Raw genomic sequence first — 27,862 nt, forward strand, 5'->3', positions numbered from 1 at the left:
GCAGGTAATGCAAATGAGAAACATTGTAAAATAAAAAAATGTAAGTGAAGGACATTTAAAATAAGACATTTTTTTAGATTATTACACATTTATGTGGTGAAAAAGGTGATATACCAAAATTTTATACAGACAGGAATCATAAAACAATAAATTTAATACAGATATAATTATGTGGTGGAAATAAATAAAACATTTTTATTCAATATAAAGATGTTTTTTATTATGACATTTTTCAATGCTAACAAAATACATATATACAGGAGTATTCTTAATTTTTACAAAATATTTACAATTAACAATATTATATACAAAAAACACTTTTTTACTGCTAACTGCTATATATTTTAATTAAAAATCTATTTTTACAATTTTTTTTATTTTAATTAATTTTATAACTACACACAAATAAATGATTACATCCTGAAACAAAACAAACAACATTCAACAAAATATCTTATTTTTATTTCTTAATATATACTTTAATTTAAACATCAGGTAAACTGTTTTGAAAGTATATATTTGGAGTTAGCTTTAGCTAACTCCAAACATCCGTATATGTCCGTATATGTTTGGAGTTAGCATAGTATATGTTAGCTTTATATGGAAGTGAAACTTGGATGATTGGAGTAACTGAAAAGAAAATTTAGAAGCTTTGGAAATGGGGTGCTACAGGAGAATTTAAAAAGTCAGATTGGTATATAAAGTGACAAATGAAGAGGTATCCTGGTAAGGATATCCTGGAATAGTCGCTTTGATACTGGAGGGATGGAAAAAAATTGTGCAGGCAGGCACTGTTTGGAATATGTAAAACAAACACGCTCTTGGTTCCATCTTCTTTACTTTCCTTATTTACCTTTCCTTCGATTACCGTTCTAAGCAGGCAGTTCTTCCTTATTCTAAAAGTCCACCACACCCTCAACATTCTCCTCCACCATCACATTTCAAAGCTAAGTAAATATCTTTCTTTTTTTCTTAATAGTCCATGGTTCATAGCCGTACAGCACCAAATGTAACACTTAGCAAACCTCTTCCTTAATTTAATTGGTATTTTTTTTCCTGTTAACAGTTACTTAACATTTTCAAATGCAGCTTTTCCCATCACTATCCTACACTTTAATCTCTTCCATACAACTTATGCCCAAATTCACCAAGATTCCCAAGTATTTAAATGATTTTATTTGTTCTCTATTTTTTCTATCCAATACTACGTTAACTGAACCTTCTCTTTTGCTCATTCTCATCACCTTGGTTTTTCCTATATTAATCTTCATCTCTACTTTATTTTATTTTTATTTACTTTATTTTATTTTTCCACTTTACTAATATTTTACAACATATCCTGTTGCTCCACCTAAGACTACACCTTCTGTTTGGTATACAGTTACTTAATAAGCATCCTGTCTTACCAATCTATACTAGTCTTTCAAGATCTGTAGTAACACAGTCCAATTCATCCTATCAAAAGCTTTTTTCCTAATCAACAAACATGCATATCTCTATTCACTTTCAACATATCCTTTCTCCAAGCATCCTCAGGCATCCCACTGCATCTCAAGTACCTCTACCTCAAGACCATATCTCTTAACTATATTTTCCTTCCCTCCCTGAACTACCACTGTTCCAATTCCCCATCATTATTATTCTTATTTGGCCTTTTTCATTATCTTCATATACTTATTCTATTTTTTCATATATATTTGGTCTACTTCTTCCTCTCTGATGCATCCGATGTTGGCAAGTAGACCTGTATTATTAGGGTGGCTACAGGTTCCGTTAATATTTTAATTGCTAGGACCCTGTCACTGACTGGTATTATTTTCCCTATGATCTTTTCCAATGCTTTCCAATATATCATTCCTACACCTCTTTTCTTGTATTCTCCTCCCTTAAAAATTATTTTATAATCTCCTGACACAAATTCTCCTTCTCCTTCAAATTGTACTTAACTCAGGCCTAATAGATCTGTTCTATGCTTCACCATCTGCACCTTTACATTTTCCAATTTCCCTTTCTAATTTATTGTCCTTATAATCCATGTTCAAATTCTTAATTCTGATATTCTCTTTCTTCTATCATTCCTCTTTCCTGTAACACTATTTGGTTCTCCTGGGATAGTGCCCACCCAGAGATCCAACTGTCAGCATATTACTCCGGACAATTTCTTCTCAAGAACTACACACTTACAGCATAATCCAGTGGAACTACGGATAACGCAAAGGTCTTTAATGCAGTGGTTTTCCCTTGCCTTCTGCATCCTATGCCATTGAACTTTTGGATTCATCCGCCTGTAGGTATGGTTTCCCATTCCAAGGGTAAGAGAGTGCCCTGCCTTCTATCACTCCTCCACCCTTCATAGAGGTTGTTGGCATTTGTAGAAGGGGATCTCCTTATATATATGTTATAGAAAATGATTCATCTGCAGGAAATACATTTTGATTTGTTAATATGATTAAAGGAATTTCACTTAAAATTTTAGGAGCAACAATTTTAACTTGAACTTCTAAAATATCTCCCACCATTATTTAATATCTTCATCAAAATAATGATCTAAATGTGCTTCATTCTAAATATTTACTCTGCGATTAATTCCATCCATAAATGTCAATCTTTCAAATCTACTTGTTTTAATTATTGAATCCAGATTCAGTAAAAAATCTTCCTACAGCATCAAAAAAAAATTTCCCTTAATTTGGAGAACCATAAATCTACACTGAATTACATTTACCATTTTCTCGATTTATTATTAAATATAAATTTTTAAAAAATTCTCATTGCTATATCAAAATCAAATTGAACAATAATAAAATAATTAACAAATAAATTGATTCAATTGTGGTAGGGTAAATATTATTGTGGTCATCTTCATTTAAACAATTATAATAAGGTATATTTTTAAATATATAATTTCATAAATTGTACAATAGAAATATCATTAATATGCGCTTTCACTTTTCCTAGAACAGTACAAACTACTTTTATAGCTTTCATCAAGTTGTTGCGCAATTGTATTATTTATCCAAAATGATTGCAAATAAATTATTTAACATCTTACATTTATTGAGGCTGATGTTGTTGTAATAGATTTATGACTCTTTTTATTAATTACAGAGGTATATTTCCTCGCTTCTCTCCTTCAATACTATTTCGAATGTCGCCACCAGTCTGTTCGGGACATTGGCAATCTTGTCCAGAGAATAAATATTTAATTGGAGGAGAGTATTCCCACTATCTACTCCAATCGCCAGCAGTACGATTTGCTGCTCCTGCTTAGATAGATAGCATATGATATTACACCAATTGATCTCTGAGAGCTTTGTACATCTAGATTATGTTTCAAGATCTTACCAATCTCTGAAAGAACTTGGTCCAGCTACATCTGCTGTATAGGGACAGTTATGGATAATATGGAAGTGTGAAAGGAGACTATGATGAAAAAATAAACAACGGTCCCTATGAAACTATTGATTCATTGGAGATGCGCTTGAATTTCTTTAAGAATTCTAAAACACTCATCATCACTTCAAACTAGAACGATGTCGGTGATAAGAAAAGGTTTGGCAATTTGTTGGGTAGCAATACTAATGAATATGTGTCATGGTCCACTGCCTCAACACAGCCCCATATTCTCATAATCTCAAACAGAATTAGTCTTACTTGTCTCGTAATTGTTTTTATTCTCTGCTAGAATTTTATAATACTCTTGAGTAATCTGATGTGGTCAGGTTGGGTAGCTGGAAGATTTGAGTTACTGTCAACAAATCCAGCTTGTTGGCCATCTTTGTACTCATAATAGTCTTCTGATTGACTTGTTGAGCAGTCGAAGTCTTCTTGAAGGATGAAGAAGCAGGTTTCTTCATGGATCATTTCACCATGGGAATTGCTTGGACAATCCTTCTCTTGTCAGTTTTACATGCTTGCAAAAGAACCTCTTCAATTCTGATTCAGAGCTCAACTGTTGAGCATCTTTCAATGATTCTGATAGTTCATCAGGTAATACAGTTGATAACTGAGAAGCAGACTATGCAGTCCTGTTCAGTGCTTCCTATTAAATCTTCTAAGATTTGTTGATATTGTTCTTGACTAGTAAATGAAACAAAATTTTTATTAGCCAAACTGATTAAATCCCTAATATCAGATATTGGTATTTTTGTAAATAAAAAACGTTTTTGACAAGTCATCTCAGTGACATTGATTATGCACTGTCTTAAAGGTACATGGATAAAATTTTTTCTCTTTATATACAATAAAAATGACATCAGTAGCAATCGACAAAGCCAGCTGGTGACTTATTGGCAGAAAAACTGCAGATTACCTCTATCGAAGCGTTATCAGAAGATAAAATAGTGAACTAAAATTAAAAAAATGGGACAGTGTACAAGTATCAAAAAAAGTAAATTTGTGAAAAAAATTTTTAAAAATGAGATAAATAGTACATGATATTGCATCAATCAATCTCTGAAAGCTTTGTACATCTAGATATGTTTCTAGATCTGCCTAATCTCTCACAGAACCTAGTCAAACTACATCTACAATGTGATCTGTAATAGGGACAGTTATGGATGATATGGAAATGTTGTCTGGATTTGGGGTATCGTGGAAAGAGACGATGATGAAAAAATCAGCACTGGTCTCTCTGAATCTATTGATTCGTTGGAGTTGCACTCGAATTTCTTTAAGAATTGTAATATGATCATCATCGCCTCAAACAGGGACAAAAATATAAACAGAAAGAAAATTTTGCAAACAAAAAAAGAATAAAAACATTAAGAGAAGATGATAAATATAAAGGGGAAGAAAACATTAAAACCAAAGATTAAGAGAGGATGATAAATATAAAAAGAGAAAATTTGAAAACTAGAGAACATGTACACAAATTAAGATCAGAAGAATTATGTCAAACCAAACAGTAATTAAATGATTGGCAACAAAATACAAATAAATGAAATGATAATCAACTCCTACTTAGGGAGAATATTGTCCAACAATATCAGAGGATTAATGAACTAAAGATAAGAATTTTTTGCAAATTATTAAAGATTGGGCATGTATGCCTCAGAAATTTGCTGTTCTTGTGGGGGTTTATTTGTTAGTTATTCTGTAGTTAACTTTAATGTAGATAAAATTAAAACTAGAAAATCCAAAAATAATATGATTCTAAATTATAAATTTCAATTAAATTTAAATAATCAAATGTTTCACCAAATCTATTACATATGCACAAATGTAATAATGTCTATTAAATCACATATACACATTTTTAAAAGTACATTAAATTTTATTTCACTAACTTCTGATTTTTTAATAACTATTAAATCAATATATTTAAATTAAAAAAAAGGAGACAAGTCTGATTCAAACTGCTGTGCCTTCTCTTGTAAGATTCAAATATTCCATTAATTAAAATTTTATTTAGCTATAACTCTGGAATCAATGAAAATAAGTACCATTTATGGTATATCATTGAAAGACTTAATGAGGGCTTATTACTGCAGTTAAGAAAAGTCCAAAATTCAAACTTTTTGGAATTTTGGACACTTTTGGTGCAGTTGATTGCAATCAAAATGGGAGGTGCACAACTAGATGTTACAACAGTCCTAAATCCAAAATTTCAACATCCTCCAGCTAATCATTTTTGAGTTATGCAAGATACATATGTACCATATATACATGTACATATGTCACACCAAAACTAGTCAAATGGGATGGTCAAAATGGATATTTCCATTGAAATCTGAAATTTATCGCAATTACACTACTTCCTTTACTACGTACAGGGAAGTAAAAATGTATTAAAAAAAGGTTTTATCAAAATGCCAATTTTTTTTTGTAATTTTTTTGGTTTGAGAGGCGTATAAACGCTGATGAAAAATTTCTTGTTACTGATGTTAGTGAGGTTGGTCAACATACAGAATAGGGGTCGTCTTTCATTCTTCATCACTATAATCATTACTAGAAGAAAGAAAATTCAACATTCCTTCACCAAACTACACTAACAGATATACCGGTAATGACATTTCTTTAGTAATATTTATAGATGAAGGATAACCATTCTCACCATATTTAATAACTTCCTAAAAACAAAATAAACCTTTATAAATGTACAAGAATATTTAATTATAAATTATGGGCACACAGATATATTGAATACACCTGTAGAATATTAAGAAACAAGTAGCATGTACTGCAAAATTAATTGAAATGAATGCCATACAACTGTTTAGACACTGTGAATTGCACAATTACACCTTCAAAAAAAGAAGAGTAGGACTCTAGGTAAATATATATATTAGTGTAAACACATTTATTGTGTACTATATTACGTCCAAAATTAATGCCATGTGAATTAGGAACTCTTTAAATTGCTTTAACATGATAAGAAGTGTTCCTTGCAAAATGACTATGGACATCCTGAAATTACTTAGTCAAAATAAGACATTTAATGTAAAACTTTTAAGTAACTATAGAAAAATTATTGATAAATTTAGTCTTGATGCCAAGTAATCTACCATTTCAGTTCAGGTGAATCTACACTGTTTTCCCTCTGAGTTTTGAAATTTGATTTGAGTTCTCCATAAAAAATTAGGGGAAATGTCTTTAGTGAAATTTTTATTAAAACAACGGGGGCCGCCTCCAGTGGGGGTTAAAATTTTAAAGTGACATATTTAATGCCAAAAATATGTATAAGAATAGCATATATTGATAATTGCCAATATATGTTTACAAAGGGGCTTGAGTTCTGTCAACTTACACAGTTGAAAAAGACAGCTGAGAGAGAGGGAAGGAGAGAGAGGGAAGGAGAGAAAGGTAAAGGTGAGAAAGAGAGGTTTGTGTGAGTATGTATATTTATATAGAGAAAGAAAGAGATAAAAATTAGCCTGTTTGAATTGGTAAATTACTCCATCTCCCACCTACTTGTACTTAATAATGTTTCAACTTACCTATGGTATTCTTTTCATATTTCTTCCAAATCCTGTTTAGTACTTTTATATTCTTGCGACATGGTCTCTAGGATCCCACAATAGTTTCCTGATGTAAACAACACAGATTTTTAAGCTTTTTATATCAATTGATTAAAAAAAAAACAACTGTGATTTATATTATTATAATTAAAATGTATGTTAATAAAATTATTAAAAAAAAGTACTACTTAAATCTTATTAATGTAATTAAACTGAAGAATTAACATCAAAAGCTGATGAATGCAACATTATTACTAAGTAATTATTTTAATCAACAAGATGAATAGCTTCTTTTTTTTTCTGTTTAGCCTCAACAGGAATTACCATTCAGATATTGCTTCAGAGGCTGAATGAAGGTATGTATATATATAAATGAGTGTAAATGAAGTCTTGTACAGTCTCAGTTTGACCCTGAGATATGTGGTTAATTGAAACCCAACCACCAAAGAAAACCGGTATCCACGATCTAGTATTCAAATCTGTATAAAAGTAACTGCCTTTACTAAAACTTGAATATCCAACTTTCAAATCCAATTTCAATGAAAATAGTGGTATAAAACCTAAACCTTTAACTAGAAGACATTAGTTCGATCCCAATCAAACCCACGCTAGATGTTATGGCATTTATGTACGCTAAACATTTTTATACCATTTCTCAAATACAAACTTTTTTTTATTTTTCTGTTAAGCCTCCGTAAGGTATTATTTCAGATATTAATTAATGATGATATGTATGAGTGTTAATGAAGTGTAGTCTTGTAAAGTCTTAGGACAATCATTCATTCCTGAGATGTGCGGTTAATTGAAACCCAACCACCAAAGAAAACCGGTATCCACGATCTAGTATTCAAATCTGTATAAAAGTAACTGCCTTTACTAAAACTTACTCTCAACTTCCAAATCAGCTGATTGGGTTAAGATGAATACCTTAGCTCTCTTTGTGTAGCCTTTGGAACCAGTGTAAGGTATTACTTCAGAGGATGATATGTATAAATGTAGTGAATGAAGTGTAGTCTTGTACAGTCTCAGGTCAACCATTCCTGAGATGTATGATTAATTGAAACCCAACCACTAAAGAACACCAGTATCCAAGATCTAGAATTCAAATCTATAAGAAAGCAACTGCCTTTACTAGGATTTGAACTGAATAGCTTAGCTGATTTCTTAGCAGTATCATTTGCCAGGAATTCTTAAACTGCATGATCTACAGACAAGTACATTAACCACATTTGCTAATTTGTTTCGCACTCCACCAAATGATCCTCTACCCTTTAACCACTAAAGAAATCTGTCAGTATGAACATAGTCTTACACTGTGTGTAGATAAGACTGTAACATTTAAAAATATATTTATAATCAAAACTGAACAAACATTCTAAAATAAAACTACTATCTTAGTTTAACTCAATATTTTAAAGATCACAGAAGTATATTATTTAGTCAATCTTCTGGGCAGTTCTTATAAGAAGAGCAAGTTGACAAAACTCCACAGTTCATAATCAAAATTTGCTTTTGGTATGGACAGAATTGGCATACTGTGAGCTGCAGGATGAGGTCTTGTTTTTCAAAATAATTAGGATGATAATTTTACAAAACCTTTAAATGATCCTGTATCCCGTAGTCAAAGTACTGCCAGATGCCAAAGCAACTTATATATAAAGTTGTGTTGAATTATTTTCTTTAGAAATAATGTTGGTTCAGAAATTTAAGCAGTATTTAAACAATGTAGGTTCTATGCTTAATGTGCTACAGTGAGAATACTATAAAATATACACAAAGGACCAATGCTTAGCCTTTCTTGAGCAGGAGATCGTATAACTTTTGCTGAAAAAATTGGGAACCTTTTGTGTCTCTGTAATGTTCAATTTTAGATGTTTTCCACCAATTGTCTGATCTGGAAGAACAGTAGAATAAAAGCAACCTACCTTATCTGACTTATTCAATAGAAAAAAGAAGTTAGTCTATTAAAACGAAATGTCACGTTCTCTACATCTCTGCCCAACGTAATTAGCAAACAGAGTGATATGTCTGTTCTGTTCTTGTAAAGAGTACCATAAAATTATCTTAAGAGTTCACTAACTTTCCCAAATGAGACAATCTTGATTACCCATTGCAATATTTCTGTTGCTATAGGTTCTGTTGAACCATAACAGTAGCCACTCATTCCTTAACATAATATACATTGCAATGAAAATATCTTTGTGTAGATAATTTCTATACTAAGAAATTATCTACACAAAGATATTTTCATTGCATCAGAGCCATTTCTTAATACACATATACTTCAGTTACAGAATCTTTAACCTAGCAATCACTACTTTTTACTTTTATAATTCATACAGTTTAGGAAGAATAATCAAAAGAAATAGGAGGTAAAGACTAATCAGTTTGGTTGTGTATGGAATTTATATCAATGTTGATGGAATGATGATATATGAACCAATTGATTGATATATGGATTGCATGACCTCATCATTAGCGGTGTATTAATTAGTATAGTTGCCATAGCGAATCTACGAGCTTGTGACATCATGTGCTGACATTTAATTATATTATTGCTTTCCAAAACATTATTATTTTTATTTAATTTTTTGACTAACAAACAATAACCGAGTCCAAACAATACATTTATGTTGTTGTGTGTTCAATTCTTTCCACTTGAGTTGATTACACATATATAAATGCTTAATGACTCAATCTTGTAAACAATAACAATTCCTTAACCAATGACTAATGCTCTGATTGGTATTATACACAGGACTATAAAAATGTACATACACAGTTAGAAATGATGTCTTTCGTCACAATTATATTTAGATCTGTCATTCATAGTACACAATGTGTGTATAAAGAAATAAACTTTAGTCCAGTTTATATCATGTTCACTGAAGGTATTCATATAGCGCTTTTGTGCAATCATACTATTTTATAATTAGTCATTGTTTTTTTTGCAAATTTTTTGTTTGTGTTTAGTACGGGTTTTTATGGCAGAATTTAAATCCATAGTTTAGAAATAAAACCTTAGGAGTCAAGCACATGAAATTATCAAAAATGTTTGATTTTATGAAGAAAAAAAAAGCTCTAAAAGTAGGTAAATTGACTGACAACAAACATATAATTGGTATTCAAAAATGCGAAGAAATAACTGCTGCTGTTTGTGGGATATGAAGAACACAGGTTCAAAAACTCAGAAGAGAAAAAAAAGACATGATTCTTCAATAAACATCCCAACCTTGTTCTTTCAGCACGCAGAAAAAGTATAAATGACTTTCGAAAACTGTCAGTGGACTGGACAGTTTTGATTTAGTTATGTGTAGTTAAAATAATAGTTAATGAATTTCATTTAAAGAAGAATGAATTACCTACTTTAAAAAAAAGTAAGGCAAGAACATCAGTCATCCATTGATTTTAAAGGCAGTGAATCAACTTTTGCTGTTATTCTGAAACAGTTAGGTTTCAAATGGTGTAAAACTGAAAATAACAAAATTTTTTAATTGAGAAATCCGATATCAGGTGGTAATGGTACATACACAGCAATGCTACAATTATTTATTTGGATGAAACATACATTTTAACTTCGCATTGTTCAACAAAGTGGTGGTCTGATGGTATTGTTGAGGGACTTCACATGCCGATTAATAAAGATGACCAATAGTAATTCATGCTGGAGGAGATATCAGTTTTATTCCGAATGCATTACTAACTTGGAAAGCCAGTTCGAAAAGTGGCGACTACCATGACAACATGAATACAGACAATTTCATGATATGGGCGCGTGAAAAATCGATTCCAAATCTTCCACCAATGTCAGTAGTAGTTAATAAGTCCCTTATCACAAAACAGACATTGATAAAGCACCAAATTCTAATTCCAGAAGAAAAGATATGACCGATTGGCTGAAGAAAACCTATATTCTGTATAGTTCAAAAATGCTGAACCACAGTTATATGAATGATAATTACAGTACCAAGTACCTTAATACCTTAAATTGTTAGGTTTGATAATCTGAATATTCTGCAACTACATGATGCTTAAATATCAAAAAGTACAAAAATATTACTTGGATTAACTTTTGTAAAAACATGGGCATTGTGTTCTTTGACTACCACCATACCATCCTGATTTGAATCTGATGAAGATGATATGGTCAGCCGTAAAAAGACATGTGGTGAGTCATAACAAAACATTTTCTTTTACAAATGCTGAAAGCTTAACTACGGAGACCACTGATAGATGAAATGACAGAATGTTATATTATACATGTAGAAATAAAATAGTGAAAGTGACAGTAATTTGTTTAGCAAAGATGGTGAACTTGCTAGAAGTTTGGATTAAATGCACGAAGAAAATTCAAGTAAGCTTTTATTATTAAAAATTAATAATTTAATAAAAATATAGGTTATAAAAGAATTAATTACATATTTTTTTTTATAATTAGTAATGTAAATTTTATAATTACTACCATGTACAATATGATAATAAGTAATACTTTGATTTTGTATGAGGAGTTGATGTTTTCAGGCCGAGTAGTAATAAGCAGTCTGTTCGTGACATCACAAGCTCGTACATTGGCTGGGCCAAGTATATTCATAAAATTGAATATGGACTGCACAAACTTGTAAGGCAAACTCAAAGGCAGTAGATATAATTTGTATTACCTGAAGTAGTATTCATGTCTATGATTCATTACAATAAACCATCAATATCATTAATCCTATAACTGGAACAGTGTTTTTTTATGTATATATCATTAGTTCAATGTAAAAATACACAAAACCTTTTTTTCGGCCAGGGAATTTCATGATCTTGATCAGATATATGAGGTGTGATCTAAAAGTATTCATAATGAATTTTCACAACAGCATGAAGGGTCAAATTTTGACAAATTTTTTGATTATAAAGATATGGTTCATCATGAGAATGCTTCTCAAGGACAAACTGTCAATAGAGTAAGTACTAGATAACACTTCTTCATCTGCTACGAAATGCTGTTCAACAAGAAACCACAGCTTTTGAAAATGGCAAATAGAGAATTCATCATAACATGCATCACAACTTATCCGTGCATCACAATTTAAATTATAATAGTTTAATTTTAGTTTTGAATTCAGTCCATGCATCACAACTTATCCAGAAATTCTTGGCAAAACACAAGATTGAACAATTTCAGAAGGCTCCTTTTATTCACCAGACATAGCTCCCTGTGATTTTTGGCTCTTTCCTAAGCTTAAAATTCTGCTTAAAGAAAAGAAATTTGAAACAGTAAGGAGATCAAAAGAAATCTGTTAGAGGATTTTTGATGCTCACTAAAACTGTCTTTGAAAAATGCATCCAACAATGGAAATATTGCTGGGATAGTGCTACATCAGAAGGGGGGCGTGTACTTTGAAGAGGACAAGTCATTGAACTGAAGTCGAGTTGGGAGATTTCCTAGGTGGTCGCATTGGTTTTGTTCGCTCTGCGTTTTTACATTTTTTTTGATGGGTTTTTTGGATAATTTATTGGAACTGGACATTGAACATTTTCGAGGTATGGATAACGGACTAAAATACAAAATTTCGTGAGTTTTGGTGACAGACTTAAAAAGTTATTAGTGTTTTTTTTAAAACTAATAAATTCTGAGTACAAGTGAAGTGATTTTGTTGATTTCTTTGGCATTTGGAGAGTTATCTTGGGGCTGTAAGTGTTATATTCAACATTAAGTGATAGAACAAGACTTCTCAAAGTAACAGAGTGAGTTAAAAATAATTTTGAGTTAGTTTTTTGTAACTCTGAGGTTATATCTATAATACAGTATTGAGTGAAAATTTTCTAAGTTGATCGGCAAGTTTAGGCTTGCCGATTACGTTACACTCAATAGTTGTAAACAAGGACTTGGAATATTTATCGTCAATTTTATACGACAGAAATTTTTTTAAGTGTTAGATATACTTTTATACGGGCAAATCCTTTTCCTTCATATTTTCAATAGTAGTTGCAATATCCCAAAACTTCCTCAAGATCTATCTGATCCATAAATTTTCCTACCCATTGACCCCCCCAATTTTTTTCGACCCCCATCTTTGGATAGATACATTTTACAACCCCAAATTTTTTTTGGGGGCACCCGCCCGTGTGGGGTATCATTGGATGCGGAATTCCTTCCTGAGTCCAAAAACAAGACAGCGACAATGAGGATCTTTGCTTATTGAAGATTCAGCCTTGCAAGTGGCTGGACCGTCAAGAGGGATCGGAGGAAAGAAGGAGAATACAACAGAGGAATCAGAGGGGATAGATACAAGTATTGGTGGGACTATATCTAAACAGGATAAGAAGAACTGGAAGCCAGTTGAAGGTAGAGCAGCCGAAAGGGTTAGAGCCGGCTCGTCAGAGGAGGAGGCCCCTCTATCCTTGAAAGAAGTAACACACAAATTAGGGAACGCGTTGGCTCAGCTAAGACAGATAACAGGTAAGGCAAGCGTCATGGCAATAAAAGCCCACGAACGCGAGCTAACGGAGATATACATGGAGTTACAGCGACTCAACGAAGAGACACCGGACATGGCAAATCAAAGTACACAAACTGAGGGAAACTATAGAAACGAGATGTCAGACATATTAGACATGGATCTAACAGACGAACAGCTCATAGATAGACTACCAGCTAGATGGTCCACCTGGGTCATGAACCGGCTGACCCAGGTGAGTGCCGTGAAACAAGGAGATGACAGCTGTCACTTTGTGGATTTGGCCGGCTTGAGGCCTAGCAGTCAATACATAGGAGCGAGTCCGGGAGCTATAATACTACAAGATTCCACAATTCTTGAGGATAATAAGATTACTACACGAGGCACAAGATACACCGTTCTATACGATTCTGGCAGCGGAGACAAGATCTTGGCGTCTCACGTTGTTAAGGAGGGTCGTCGGCAAGTCCGAGTCTTCGGTTTTTGTAATACCCTCCGGTTCAGCTGGTACACTGATAAGGAAAATAGTCATATATCTGATGAGGAAAGGAAAAACCCTTCCAAGAATGGTCCTGCCTAACTTGGGAGAACAGACGCGTGCCAGGTCTAGGTCGGTGTCGGCAAGAAGAGGCACGCCGCCTGTAAAAGAAAGTAAGACAATAGTGGTTAAACCTCCAGGTAGGTCATATGCTGACCTACTTAAAACTATGAAAGACAAGGTCAACGTGGAAGAGGCCGGCGATGTACTTTCGATCAGAAAAGGAAGAAATCAAGAACTGGAAGTAAGAATCCGGGGGCACAGAAGGCAGGCGAATTCTCCTCGTTATTAAAAGACAGAGCAGCAGAACTACAGGTCAATGTCAGAACTAGAGGAGACCGCCGAACTGTGGTACACGTGAAAGACCTACTGTGACATCACCGAACAGGAGGTGAAAGAGGCTGTTGAGAAGGTGCTCGAACAGGAGAGAGTTATCAAGTCACATCACTTAGAGAGGCATACGGTGACACCAAAAATGCCACAGTGATCACCACCCATAGAGGAGCGATGAAATTGATAGCCTCAAGATTAAAGGTTGGATGGATAAATTGTAGGACGTACATCAGAACGGAAAGTGAAAGATGTTACTGGTGCTGGGGGGTAGGGCATGGTAGAAGAGATTGTAGAGGACCAGACAGGTCTAATTTATGTTTCAATTGTGGGAGACCAGGTCATATGATCAAAGACTGTAGGGAAGCCTCAAAATGTTTAGACTGCAGAAGTACTGAACATAGGACAGGTAGTGTGATTTGCAGTAAGAGCCATGATTAAGACACTTCTAATTAATAATAACAGAAGTTTACTATCAAACGACTTGTCAGAAGAGATTGCCACAAGGGGCAGCCTCAACTTCCTGGTAGCTACTGAACCAAATGTATATTCAGCAGCCAGAGCTCATTGGGTACCTGATAGAAATGGAGATGTGGCTATCAGAAGAGGTGCCGGCAACATGGATTACAGTCTATATCATAGAGGGGAAGGCATTGTAGCAATAGAATTATGCGACATGGTAATTATAGGGGTATACATTAGCCCAAATTGTATGTTGGAACTTTTCCAGCATAGAATATTCTGTCTACAATGTATTATGATGCAGTCCACTAATACAAGAGGAAGAATCTTATAAGAATTACTAGCAACCACCAATGCGGTCTGCATGAACGACCACATTTAGTGCAAAGTCACGAGTCGATCCTCAACTTAGTAATAGTAGACAGAAGAATACGTTCAGATACAGTCGACTTTTTGGTACTGAATGATGAATCAGGAAGTGACCATAGAGCAGTATTAGTTGCCATCAGAGATCGACACATAGGAGCAATGCAAACAAATATGAATTACAGACTGACAGATTCATCGAGTAGTTAGAAAAGCAGCAGAAAGAATCATGGAATGCACACAGATAAATCCGGATACATTCCAGGACATAATAGTTGATGAAATAGCCAAAATTCCACAAAATACAAACAATCACCATCCGGAGTAAAGAGATCTAATGCAGAGAAATAAGAGAAGAGCTTGGAAACTGCGGGCCCGCACTGGCATGGAGGAGGAAGGGCATCTAGCAATAGAGGAATATAGGGTAGCTAGAAAAAAGTTTTCTAAGAAATGACAAAAGTTATGCAGCGAGTTGGATGCCAACCCCTGGGGGAAGGCATTCCAAATTATCTCCAAATGTTTGGGCAGACATGTGCCGATACTAAATAACGAAAAGGTGGCACAACAAGTAAGAGCTCTGTTCCCTAGAGAAGAGTTGGGAAATCGGGAGGAGACCATATGTGAAGGAGGAAGATTCTTGCAGCAAGAAGTTATGTGTGCAATCAAAAGATTGAATAACAAAAAAAGTCTGGGTCCGGATGGGATTCCGGCGGCTATAATCAAGGGGCTAGGAGAAATCATCCCTTGGGAGATCGTAGATGCAGCTATGGTCTACAACATCGTAGCTTTCCAAGCTGCTAGGACAGTATTTTTGCCCAAAACAAGAGTTAACAGTGGTATAGGAGGGTATAGACCAATTAGCCTCATTGATATGGGCAAAGTAGTGGAAATATTGATAGCAGGCAGACTGCAAGAGGAACTTGATGAGATGAACTGTCTTCATCCCGAACAGTATGGCTTCCGTAAGGGATTTTCTACACTCAATGCAATAAACAGTGACGAACTGGGCTACAGAAACCAGAAGAGGAACATGAAGAACACAGAAACTGCCCTTAATGATACAACTAGACATAAAGAATGCCTTTGGGTCAGTACTATGACCAGCAATTATCGACGCACTAAAAATGATGAATATTAGTGGTTATTTAATTAACCAAATTAATCAGTATCTTCATGAAAGGTATATAGAGGTAAAAATGGTAGAAGGCATGTCGATCTTTCAAATATTTGGAGGAGTTCCACAGTGGTCATTGAACTGAAAGGGTCAAAGTCATTGAACTGAAATTTTTAGTATTTTTGCTTTTAAGAACAAAGATCGGATACTTTTTGATCACAGTTTTTATATTCTCCTCACTGGATGGCTAAAACTAATCAGAACCAGAATAAGAAAATGCACTGCTCTCGCTTACATTGCTGCTAAATCCATCTACATAACAATTACTAACACTTCTTAAATATCAATGCAAATTAATTGAAACAAGTATAATTTTTTTTATTTTATGTTTGGCCAACCTATTATATATTTTTTCCTCCAAATGTAAGCTGAGTAATATTTAGAAAGTTTTGAGAGGTTAGTTTGTAGTTCAATTTTTTTCTAATTACTTTATCAATTTTTGGTCCCTTCTGTGTTTATATATACTTGTTATGCGAATAAATAAATTATTAGAAATGAATGTAACAGCTAGAAAGAGGACTGGTGTAATTACTTTATATGAAAAATCTTCCTTTACTCAAAGACCTATGGCCTCTTTTGGCCAGGTCTAAGATGAGTTTAAATATTGTTAACAGAATCATTAAAACCAAATAAAACTGGTTCATTTAGGTGATTAAATGTAAAGGAAATTGTGAGAGGAATAAGGCTACCATTTGGAAAGATGATGAATTTTTTAAAAGAAAAAGTAAGGCAGATCCTCAAATTAACAGCCTTGACTTTAAAAAAAGATCTTGCGGAGGCTGGATTAATGAAGTTTGGATCAATGGTTTAATGAAGTTTGATAATGGCTGTTCAGAAAGCTAATAGACCTTTAAAAAAAATTTTTTTTTAGATCTATTTAGGTCTATAAATTATTCATCACAAAAATGATGAATATCTGCAATGATGAAGAAATGACGTAAAGGTTTTAAAAAAATACAAAGATTGAACTCAGAAAGACTGGAAAAAGGATTTATTTACTGACAAATCCCAATTTTAAGTTCAGGTAATAAGAGTACAAAGAGAGGACTGATAGTGAAAAATTTTAATCTAAAACATATCCACCAAAGCGTGAAGCAGCCTCTAAAAAAGATGGTTTGATAGTTTTCTTTTTACTAGGATGGGATCACATGTGTTCTGTGAAGGTGTGATGAATAATGAAAAGTATATGTCACTACTACAACGAAGAATATTACCAGAATTAACAAATCTTTTAAGCCTGATGGATCTGATATGTTTCATCAAGATCTCATAGACTGCCATGTTTCAGAAAAAATAATCAAATTTTTTTTCAGGACAAAGGGATAGGAATACTTGATCAGCCTAGTAATTCTCCATAGTGTGAAAAATATTAAATGGTACAATCTTTTATTAAATCTCTAGATAACTACAAAACAGACTGCAAGTTTTGATGGATGATAAACCAAACGAAAATTAACACTATCTTCTAAATTTGATTAAGAGAAACCATGCTGCTACTTTAACTGACTGTGAATTAGTGAGCACTACACAAGGATAGCACTTTAAATAACTGTAAAAACATGTAGACACACTGACCAACAAATTATAGAATCTTCTTGAAAAAGTAACTTCTAGTTATGAAAATAATCAAAAATAGTGTTTACTTTGCACAATTCTTCAAAAAAAAAATTTCCAGTAACATATATATAGACTTGAATTAATCTTACAAAACTTATGTCTTTGTCAACCTATGAAAATTGTGAGGAGGTAAAATTTTCTATTGAACCTCGTAAACTCCCAACAACATACTCTTACTTCATATACTCATGCAATAAACCTCATAAACTCCGAACAAAAAACTCAACTTTAGTAAACGAAATACTAAAATAAAATTGAGTCTATTTTCCAAACTTCATTTCCAGAAACATAACTTTCATAGAACATGATTTAATCAGCAACTCAAAATATTATTAATAAAAAAATGTTAACTGCTCTCTTGGTTCAAGGCTTATGCTTACACCTTATATGGAGTTACCTGGATTTATCCCTAAATTTTTTTATCTAAATTAAAGTAAAATGCTGTTGCAAAAGAATCATCAGACCAGCTAAGCAGTTCCCAAGTTTTAAGCGTGGTTAAACAAATGTAAGTTATTCTGATTTCAAACAAATATTATAATTGTGTTAATATAATATAATTTGTTAACATTATAATGTAATAACTATTACTCTCATTACATTCAATGAATAAATCAGACATGACAAAAAAAACTTACTTGGTATAAATAAAGATTATAAAGCCTCCGGATTGGTGTTAAGTACACATACTATAGTTCACATGTCTTTTTTTTATTGAAGCCAAATTACAACAATATATGTTAGGGTACAAATTATCAAGAAAAATATTATTCAATGAGCAGCTAAAAATAATGTACAATGGAACGTAATGGGAGAGCAAAATGTTGCATGAAGAAACAGGTATTGCAGTCTTGTAGTTTCATTCCTCTACTAGTAACCATTGTTATGGTATCAAGTATGCATGCAATGTCAACGCATTTAAAACAACATGCAGTAGCTGAATTTTTACTAATTGAAAAAGTGAATTCTAACGACATTCATTGTTATCTAAAAGGTACTTATGGTGATGAAACTGCTGATCAAAGTACTGTGAATAGTAAGTACTATTCTTATTGTAAATGAGAAGTTAATAAAAAGAATATTTAGTATGAGCCTTGTAATGATCAACCAGTTTTCTGTGACTGCTGTGAACCATCAAAAGAAGGTGGATGTGAATTATTCAAAATTGCTGCATTACATAAACACATCACTACCCAAACAGGTATATAGAAAGAAAGAGTAAAAGACAAATTATTGCATAACGGGGCAATTGTAAAATCTCTTCAAAATGGGTGCCACAGAAACTCACAGAAAAGAACAAACAATAAAAGGAATGTTGTGAACAGCTTCAGAAAATTCACATTGACTTCCTTTTCAATATTACAATAGGAGATGAAACTTGGGTGTATCATTATAACCCAGAAGAAAAATGGCAAAGCATAGAATACTGGAAAAACTATCGTTTGCCACAATCAAATAAATTCAAAACACAAATCTCTACAAAAAATTATTTTAACCGTTTATATAAAAATAGAGTATCCACTTACCAACAATTAATTATGTTCATAACAGTTGATTATCAATAATTAAAATAAGTCAACATTAAAAGAAAAATGTCTTGTCAGTAAGATGTTTACAACTGTTACGCAGTATAAATTTATACTGCAACATAATTTTAAATTTTATTTTCATTTTAATTCCCATTTATAAAAATTTATATACACAACTATAAAATTCATAATTAATCAGTATCCCTGATGATGAAGGAATAACCCGAAAGCACTTGGATAGTCAATACTCACAACTGTTGGTAAGTGGATATTCTATTTTTATATAAATTGTATAATATCAACAGTGCCAGATGTTAAGAAAATCCTCTTAACTGTGTTCTGGGATAAACACATATATGTGACTGACTATCTGGAATTTACAGCTATCTGTAAATTCTGTTCGACATATTAAAATACCTTAGGTGTTGTGTTTGGCAATCCACAGAGCTGATAATTCTGTAACATGGTAATGGTTAGCTACACACATCAAATACAACCGCCAAAACTCTTATGAAGTTAAAAACTGAATATTCCACACTCTCCATATTCAACAGATTTGGTGACTTGTGATTTTCACTTCTTTCCGTAATTAAAAAGGGACATTAAGTATATTCATTTCACCACAGATTATGAACTGACGGACACAGTAAAGTCATAGATCAAAGAAAAACCACCAGCATTCTTCATAGACATAATGAGAAAACTGGTTGATAAACATTGGGGGGGGGGAAATGTAAATGTTAATTTCGTGAATATAGTTAAATTTTTCATGGCAAATAAAATGTAGTTTTATTTGCAAGTTACAACAGACTGACTGTATATTACATTTCAGCCACCCCTCAAACAAATATGTATATAAAGTTCAACATAAACATAGATTTATTTACTACAAATCAAACTTTTAAAATGATTGGCTGCATAAGGGCAATGTTCAAATTATTCAAAGGAATGCATTCTAAGATAAACTTGTATAAACAACTACCTTATTATAAGATCATGAAATGCAATTGTAAAAACGTTGGGCCATCATTTCAATTTCTGAACCATCAACATCTCAGTAAGCATTAGTTCAGAACACAATGCATATTTTGCTACAAAATAAAATCCTAAGTATTTTATTTGGAGCAAAATGATAACATATTTATTCAACACAATTTCATACTTTTCACAACAAAACATTATGGCATATGATGCAATAATTCCAAAATAGAGAAAAAGTCAAATTAGATTGTAATTAGTTTTTGCTTTCTCCATAATTAAAGAGAAGATATTGTTTATAAATAAATGAACTATAAACATTTACAGCTGTTACAAAATTTACTTAATTACATGTCTAAGTAATATATATTCTACTCTGTAACAAAGTATTTTCTCCTCATAGTAATAAAACATATTCAATTATAAATAAATAAATAAAAATTAAATTAAATTGAATTCTCAAGAAATTTTCTGTAGTTCAATATTTAGAAGATACCTAATCATAAGACTTTTTAAACTGGAGTCACTAATTTCAATGCAAGAGTCAACAATCACAAGAAAGAATTATGTATTTGTTTGTAGAATCCCAATCTAAAAGAAATGTCATTTAACAGGAAATAATTTCCAATAACACTTTAAATGATTCGTTATTTAAATACAGGCCCTGTTACAGTAGCATGAAAATTACATCCTTCCAGTTTTTATTAGAACACAATAAAAATATGTTGGTTACAGAGAAAATGATAACACACTCATAGCAAGTGAATCATTGGGTAGTAAAAGTAGAAACAGTGAATGTAATTAGAATTAAATAAAGCCAATGATTCTGTTCTTACTTTACACATCTCAGATGGTTGAAACTCAGTGAGTCTAATTTTTGGTAGAATTAAATCTTATGGAAAATTTCTATTTTTAGGGAATTTTTTATAATTAAAAAAAAAAACACAGAGAAGAGTAATAACAGACTTGGAGAAGGATTTCAAAAAAGCTATTACCTAATATTCTGATAGTCTTTAAGATTTACTAAATATGAATATTAAATGTTTTTCAATCATACGTTATGAGAATTATTTTCATATACAGTAACAAAAGTTTGAATCTTATATATTATAAAACAAAAACTGGTTATAAAAAAAAAGAAGTTTTTTATAATAATTAATAATGCTATATATGTTACAAAGACAAACACCTTACCACTTCTTCATGATTTACATCCACATTTTCTATTTTAATTGAGCCAATCTCAGATTTAGCAACTTTCAATGAAGAGTTACTGTCTACCAAACTGAGTGGATCTTTTTCTGGTGATATTAAATGTGATACATCATCTGCCTACAACATAAAAATAGAATCCCTTAACAAACAATACAAACTAATGTACATCTAAATCAATTTATCTAACATCTAAAATGAGCATTTAAAAGAATTGTACTTCGTGATTAATGAAATTGAAATTTTGATTAATTTGTGAACTCAATCGCTCAATCTCACGTTCTTCAATACCATTTATAAATATACAATGCTTATTAATCCAGGAAAATGTTTTTGTAATAGAATATACAAGTGGTGCACAAAATGATCCAATATTTGTTCTGGGAATAATTGTTTAGGTTAATAATTATTAATGTGTTTTATGTCAGTAGAAGTGACAGCAGTTCCAGAAAATTAATTTCTTCTCTTTCTGAGTGTGCCGTTTGTGTATTGTTCCAAGATGGTTGCCAAAGAAATACTAACTGTTGAACAATGCGTAAAGAGTGTGTTCTATTTAATGAAACGAAAAGTATGGTGAAATGTGCATAAAACACAAAGACATTTTATGCACATTTTCAAATTCGGTGGTCACTCTCATTTAAAACAATACGTAGACTTTACAAAAAATTTAACAGTGATGGTTCAATATTTGAGAGTAAGCATGAATGATTTGCCAATGTTCGTGCTCCACAGAATGTCGAAGGTGTCAAAGCAGCATTGCTGAGGAGCCCGGGCAAATCAACAGTACAATTTGGGATTTCTAGGCGATCTGTACAAACCCACCGGGTTGGTCTAGTGGTTAATGCGTCTTCCCAAATCACCCGATTTGGAAGTCGAGAGTTACAGCGTTCAAGTCCTAGTAAAGCCAGATATTTTTACATGGATTTGAATACTAGGTCGTGGATACCGGTGTTCTTTGGTGGTTGGGTTTCAAGTATTATCTAAACGGTAGTTACCGGATGCTAAACAGGAAAAAGAAAAAGGCGATCTGTACAACGATTTTAAAAACTGATTTGCATTTGTATCTAAACAAAATAACAGTGTTTCCTAAATTAACAGTTAAAAAAAAACATCAAAGAATGGCATCCGCTGAATGGGCTGTGAACCAAGAAGTACACTGTTGAAAAATGTTTGGTTTTCAGATAAGGCACATTTTCACCTAGATGAGCTGTTAATAAATAAAATGTGCATTTTTGAGCTTCCAAAAATCTACACATGCTTCATGAAAAGGTGCATTGCGCTCCAAGAATTATGGTATGGGTGCTATCTCAAGTTGTGGGGTAGTAGGGCCATTTTTTTTTTTTAACAGACAGTAAACGTTATCTAAACATGATGCGTAATAATTTTGTTCCTCAGCTTCCTGCAACAGAAAACAAGTGGTTCATGCAGGATGGAGCCAGACTACATACAGCTAATGTTGTTTTAGATTTTTGCATGAAACTTTTAACGTAAATGTCATTTCAAACAGATTTCCTAATTGTTTTGCATGTGGACAGAATTGATCCCTGAACAGTCCTGATATGAATCCATGTGATTATTTTCTTTGGGGATTTCTAAAGGAAAAGATTTTCCCTAAACAACCTTGTACAGTGATGGAACTGCAAGTGTTGATCACCGAGGCGTACAACGAGATAACCAACGATATTCGTCATCAAGTTATTAACAACAAAGGAGTTCGTGTTGAAGACAATGCAAGCTTTGATGGTGATCATATTGAACATGTGATAAGCAGAACATAATCTCCAGGTAGATAGTAAACACTTTGTATTTTACTTTCTGAATTGCGATTCAAATAAATATTTTTTAACAAAACCAGATGTTGGATCATTTGAAGCACCACACTGTATTTTGTATTTCCCTTGTTTGAGTTTATATGTAACCACAAACACTGAACAGTATAACAAGCGACATAATAATTTGTGTAATTATGTTTTGCATAGGTTCATTTTTATGTATTCAGGTTATCAAATTCATCAACACATTATAGTATAACAAACTAAGATATATGTATAATGGATGAAGTAAATTACTTTTCAAAACAAGTTAAACCACAAACAATCAAGTTACATGATGAATTAAAACTGAGATATTTGTTTTATGAACCGACCTAATCATGGACTCGTACAAATTGCATCCAATAAGTTTGTACTTCCACCAACTAACATAACAAATATATTTAAAATACTGCCTTAGCTGTATTCCCCACTCCAAGAAAACAGAAACTAAGTAAGTAATACAATATCAATAGAAGGACAATTATGATGGTAATAATCCTTACCAATAGGCATCCAGCTGAAAAATATCCCACTAAATGTATCCCATTTTAGCCCTGATAACCCAATCAAAAAGGTAACAAAAGTTTACAAAAAATAAATAAATAATCATATTTTTATTATCATAATCAATGAAATGTGACAAAACTAACTCAGAATACAAAATATTTGTATATAAAGTAGGCTAAATTTAACATAACTTTTGTCTCATCAGTTTTTCATCATCCACCTGCCATGATTCAGTAGTAAGTGGATTTAAAAAATATTTTTCAGTAACTTAGATTACAAGGTTTTTCAAAATTCATAAAACATTTTTTTTAAAAATTAAAAGCCACAGATATAAAAAACAACCTTCATTAATATATGACTCAGGGTAAACCTTTTTCATCACACACCAAACTAAAACTAATTTTCCCTTTAATTTCTTCTTAAGTTTTATATCTATGTTCATCCAATAAAAATAAAAATTGACAATTAAAATAAACAGAATGAACTTAAAATGAATGAACTTAAAATAAACAGAATGCTCTAAACAGCAACTAAAGTAAAGATTTATCTATTCAAAAAATTTCTGCTTGTCATTACTTTGTCAGGATTCTCATCTTTCCGAAAAATAATAATTATAATCAGTATAGTAAAAAACCATTATAATTAAATTTATCATAGTTCTAATTCTTCATCTAAATTTAGAGACTCAAAAATTTATACTCTCAATCATGTTTTGTCATGAAAAACAAGAGACTGTTGTAAAGAAAAGACTATGTGCACATGTACACAATAGTTTTAGTCACATGAAAAAGAAAACAAAGTTAAAAAAAAATAAATTAATTATGAATGACTAACATAAGAACAGCAACTTATAAGCTCAAATGCTACCTCATCTTCCATCTGATTGACAGGTATAAATAAACATTCTATTTCATTGTTTCTCTCCTCTTTAATTTCAACTTTGATGTCAAAGTTCAAAGAATCTTCATCTTCACATGAACCATGAATTGGAACATCCATTATCTACAACAAAAACAAAATTAATCACGTAAAATAATCTTTTATAACTCATACTACTGAACATACTAAATAATACATATGAAATAAACTATCAGACAACAATCAGAATGTGCTTGATAAATGCTTGAAAACATACAATCACTGACTGATTCATCTCCAGAAAAACTGAGGAAGAAGCTAATAAAGTATTTGATGACAACAAAATCTGAAAATAACTCAAGTTAATTTTTTTTATTTATTTCCTTAAAATACCCTTTTTTATTTAAAAAAATACCCTTAATTACATTTTGTCCTGCTTATTATTATTATTATTACAACTGGCAAATCCTGGACCCATAACCAGAATTGCTGTCTCATGAATTAAAAAGAGAAATCGCATATATTAGGTGCATGTTCTTCCATAAATTGGTACTTTCTGATTAAACAGAGGCCACCTGTTTTCAGAAGGAAGAATGATGTTTTAAAAAACTAAAACATTTAGTTACATTATATTAATCTAACCAAACTTAACCTATGCTCGCTAGTCAATGTTAGCGAGCTTAGATTAGATTTGATTATATTTATTTATTATATAAAAGACTCAAGCATGTACACACAGTATAGGCCTTATTTATATTCTCAACCTAACAGTCGTAACATGCTGTGTTAGAATGGTCTCCGTTTAATCTGAAAGTGACAAAACATGTTCCAGAAACATGTATTTGTAGTGCTAAAGAATTGTATTACGGTCTCAGAATTTTCATTTCTGAAATGATTCATCACTATTGATCCACTGTTCTACAATCGTCATTTCAGATTCTCCTAAAACTTCCATAAATTGAATGACTTTGCTAACAAATTAAAAATCATATATAAAATGTTAAGAAACATATTTTGCTATCCAATAATCCCCTACTCAGTGTTTGTATTCCAGTCACTGACCCCCATGAAAGCAAGAGATATATCTGCTTCATAAAAATAATCTTTCCATGGCGTTAAAAATGAGATGTTATACAAATTTTTATTTTTAATGAACAAGCATCCATCTACATTATATTAATCCATGTATAAATCTTGGTTTAACAATGAAATTTTCTTCACTATTTTTAACTACAATAGGCTGATTTTTACATTATTATTATTATATAACTTTAAAGATATTAAGAAAATGTAGGAGCAAAAACAAATGCAAAATGAAATATTGCATAGCCTACAATCAAGCTTCACTTGTTACACCTAAAAAGTTTCACTACCATCTTCATATAACTCTCTCTCTTTTCCTGTTTAGCCTTCGGTAACTACCGTTTAGATAATACTTCAGAGGATGAATGAGGATGATATGTATGAATGTAAATGAAGTGTAGTCTTGTACATTCTCAGTTCGACTATTCCTGAGATGTGTGGTTAATTGAAACCCAACCACCAAAGAACACCGGTATCCATGATCTAGTATTCAAATCCATGTAAAAATAACTGGCTTTACTAAAACTTGAAACTGAAAATGGTAGGGATAACTTTCTATAGTTTGATTCTTAATCATTTGTGAAAATCTGAAGTTACCATTTTTTATTGGGAATTTTCTTTTATAGTAATTCAAACATCTATAACTTCACTGCTAAATGCATTTTTATCAGCTGTAACCACTGGCATTGAAAATAAATAACAGTAGACGTTACAGCAAACAATTATTCAAGAGTAGAATTAGATTTATTATACCCAAATTTTTTTAAAAATCCATATACAGAAAGAAATTTTATTTTGACAAAAAGCACAGAATAACTGATCTATTCAAATGTGAAATCAAAACTGCCACATTGCAAGCCATCATGCAGGGTCATGTATTTTTAGGTTCAAGATTTTATTTAACATGTTTTTATTTTATACATTCATAAAATGGCATTAATTTTTCAGATATTGTTAGATGAAAGGTAAATTTTTTTGAATCTTTTTACTTTGATGCAAATTTTGTTCTCAGACAGTCTGCATCACTTAATTTAAACTTGCATAACTACCTTATTTCTAACAAGACCACTAGTACATTAATGCTACTGTTTGGCTCTAAAAGCATACTTCAAACAACACAAATTCATTAAAAAAATTTGTAGACAAAGGAAATTTTAACTCAATTTTTAAAATTTATCCACAAAATACAATTATCGCAACTTCAAGACTTTTTTATCATCACCTTGGCATACATTTAAAGTGATTAAAAATCAAAAACTGTTATTTCTAGTTTTCATATAAGAAAATTTTTAAATATTTGATTTATAGCTTCTATGTTCCTAAATAAAAATTAAAATTTTTAAAGTAAACCAGTTAAAAATAAAAACTAATCAATTTAAAAATCATAACAAACCACCAGAAGAAAATATTTTAAAAATCATTTGGAACAAAAAAAAAAATTAAATAAAATAAATATAAACTACAAGAAAGAAGTAAAAATATATATATATATATAAACAAGTCAATGAAAATAATTTTAAAATCAAAATTATACAAACATTGGCTGGCCAACAAACTTTCTGTCCGGCTGCAACAAGTCTGCGTCTAATAGTTGTCACATGCAATTCTGTTCCACTGGCTGCTAATTCTCGATTTAAGTCCGCAGCAGATAATGTTGGATCTAGTATACTTTTTTTCACTAATAACCAATCCTGTGTGGGAGTAGTTTTCCTTTTTCGGCCACATCTCCCTTTCCTTTTGGGTAAAAAGGAACCAGTTTCTTTAAAATGTTTTAAAATAGCATTCACTGTCCCTAGTCCAACACCACACTCGGAAGCTATTTCTCGTTGTGTCATATTTGTATGTTTAGAGAGAGAAACAATTTTCAAACGCTTTCTTGCAGTTATGTCCATTATTAGATTTTGTAATAAAAACTGAAATAAACTTTCACGAAACACAAAATAACACGAAAATTGCTAAACGATTAAAACAACTTCACATAACCTAATGACT

At 31.9% G+C, this 27,862-nt stretch overlaps 1 protein-coding gene across 3 annotated transcripts; it reads right to left on the minus strand.

The window, feature by feature from the left end:
* Positions 1-216: 216 nt before the first annotated feature.
* On the minus strand, positions 217-27,862 carry LOC142317298 (uncharacterized). 3 transcript variants are annotated; one of them, XM_075353729.1, is made up of 5 exons: positions 27,409-27,862; positions 24,764-24,931; positions 21,591-21,728; positions 6,939-7,026; positions 217-420 (listed from the first exon to the last, which is right to left on the minus strand). In XM_075353729.1, the coding sequence occupies exons 1-4, from the start codon at positions 27,760-27,762 to the stop codon at positions 7,006-7,008; spliced, it is 681 nt and encodes a 226-aa protein (XP_075209844.1). In that variant the 5' UTR covers positions 27,763-27,862; the 3' UTR covers positions 217-420; positions 6,939-7,005. The 3 variants fall into 3 exon arrangements, with proteins under 3 accessions (XP_075209844.1, XP_075209846.1, XP_075209845.1); XM_075353731.1 differs by having other exon boundaries at positions 219-420; positions 24,797-24,931; XM_075353730.1 differs by lacking the exon at positions 217-420 and adding an exon at positions 427-4,080.

The sequence above is a fragment of the Lycorma delicatula genome, chromosome 1 (assembly GCF_047948215.1).
Source record: "Lycorma delicatula isolate Av1 chromosome 1, ASM4794821v1, whole genome shotgun sequence".
NCBI lineage: Eukaryota > Metazoa > Arthropoda > Insecta > Hemiptera > Fulgoridae > Lycorma > Lycorma delicatula.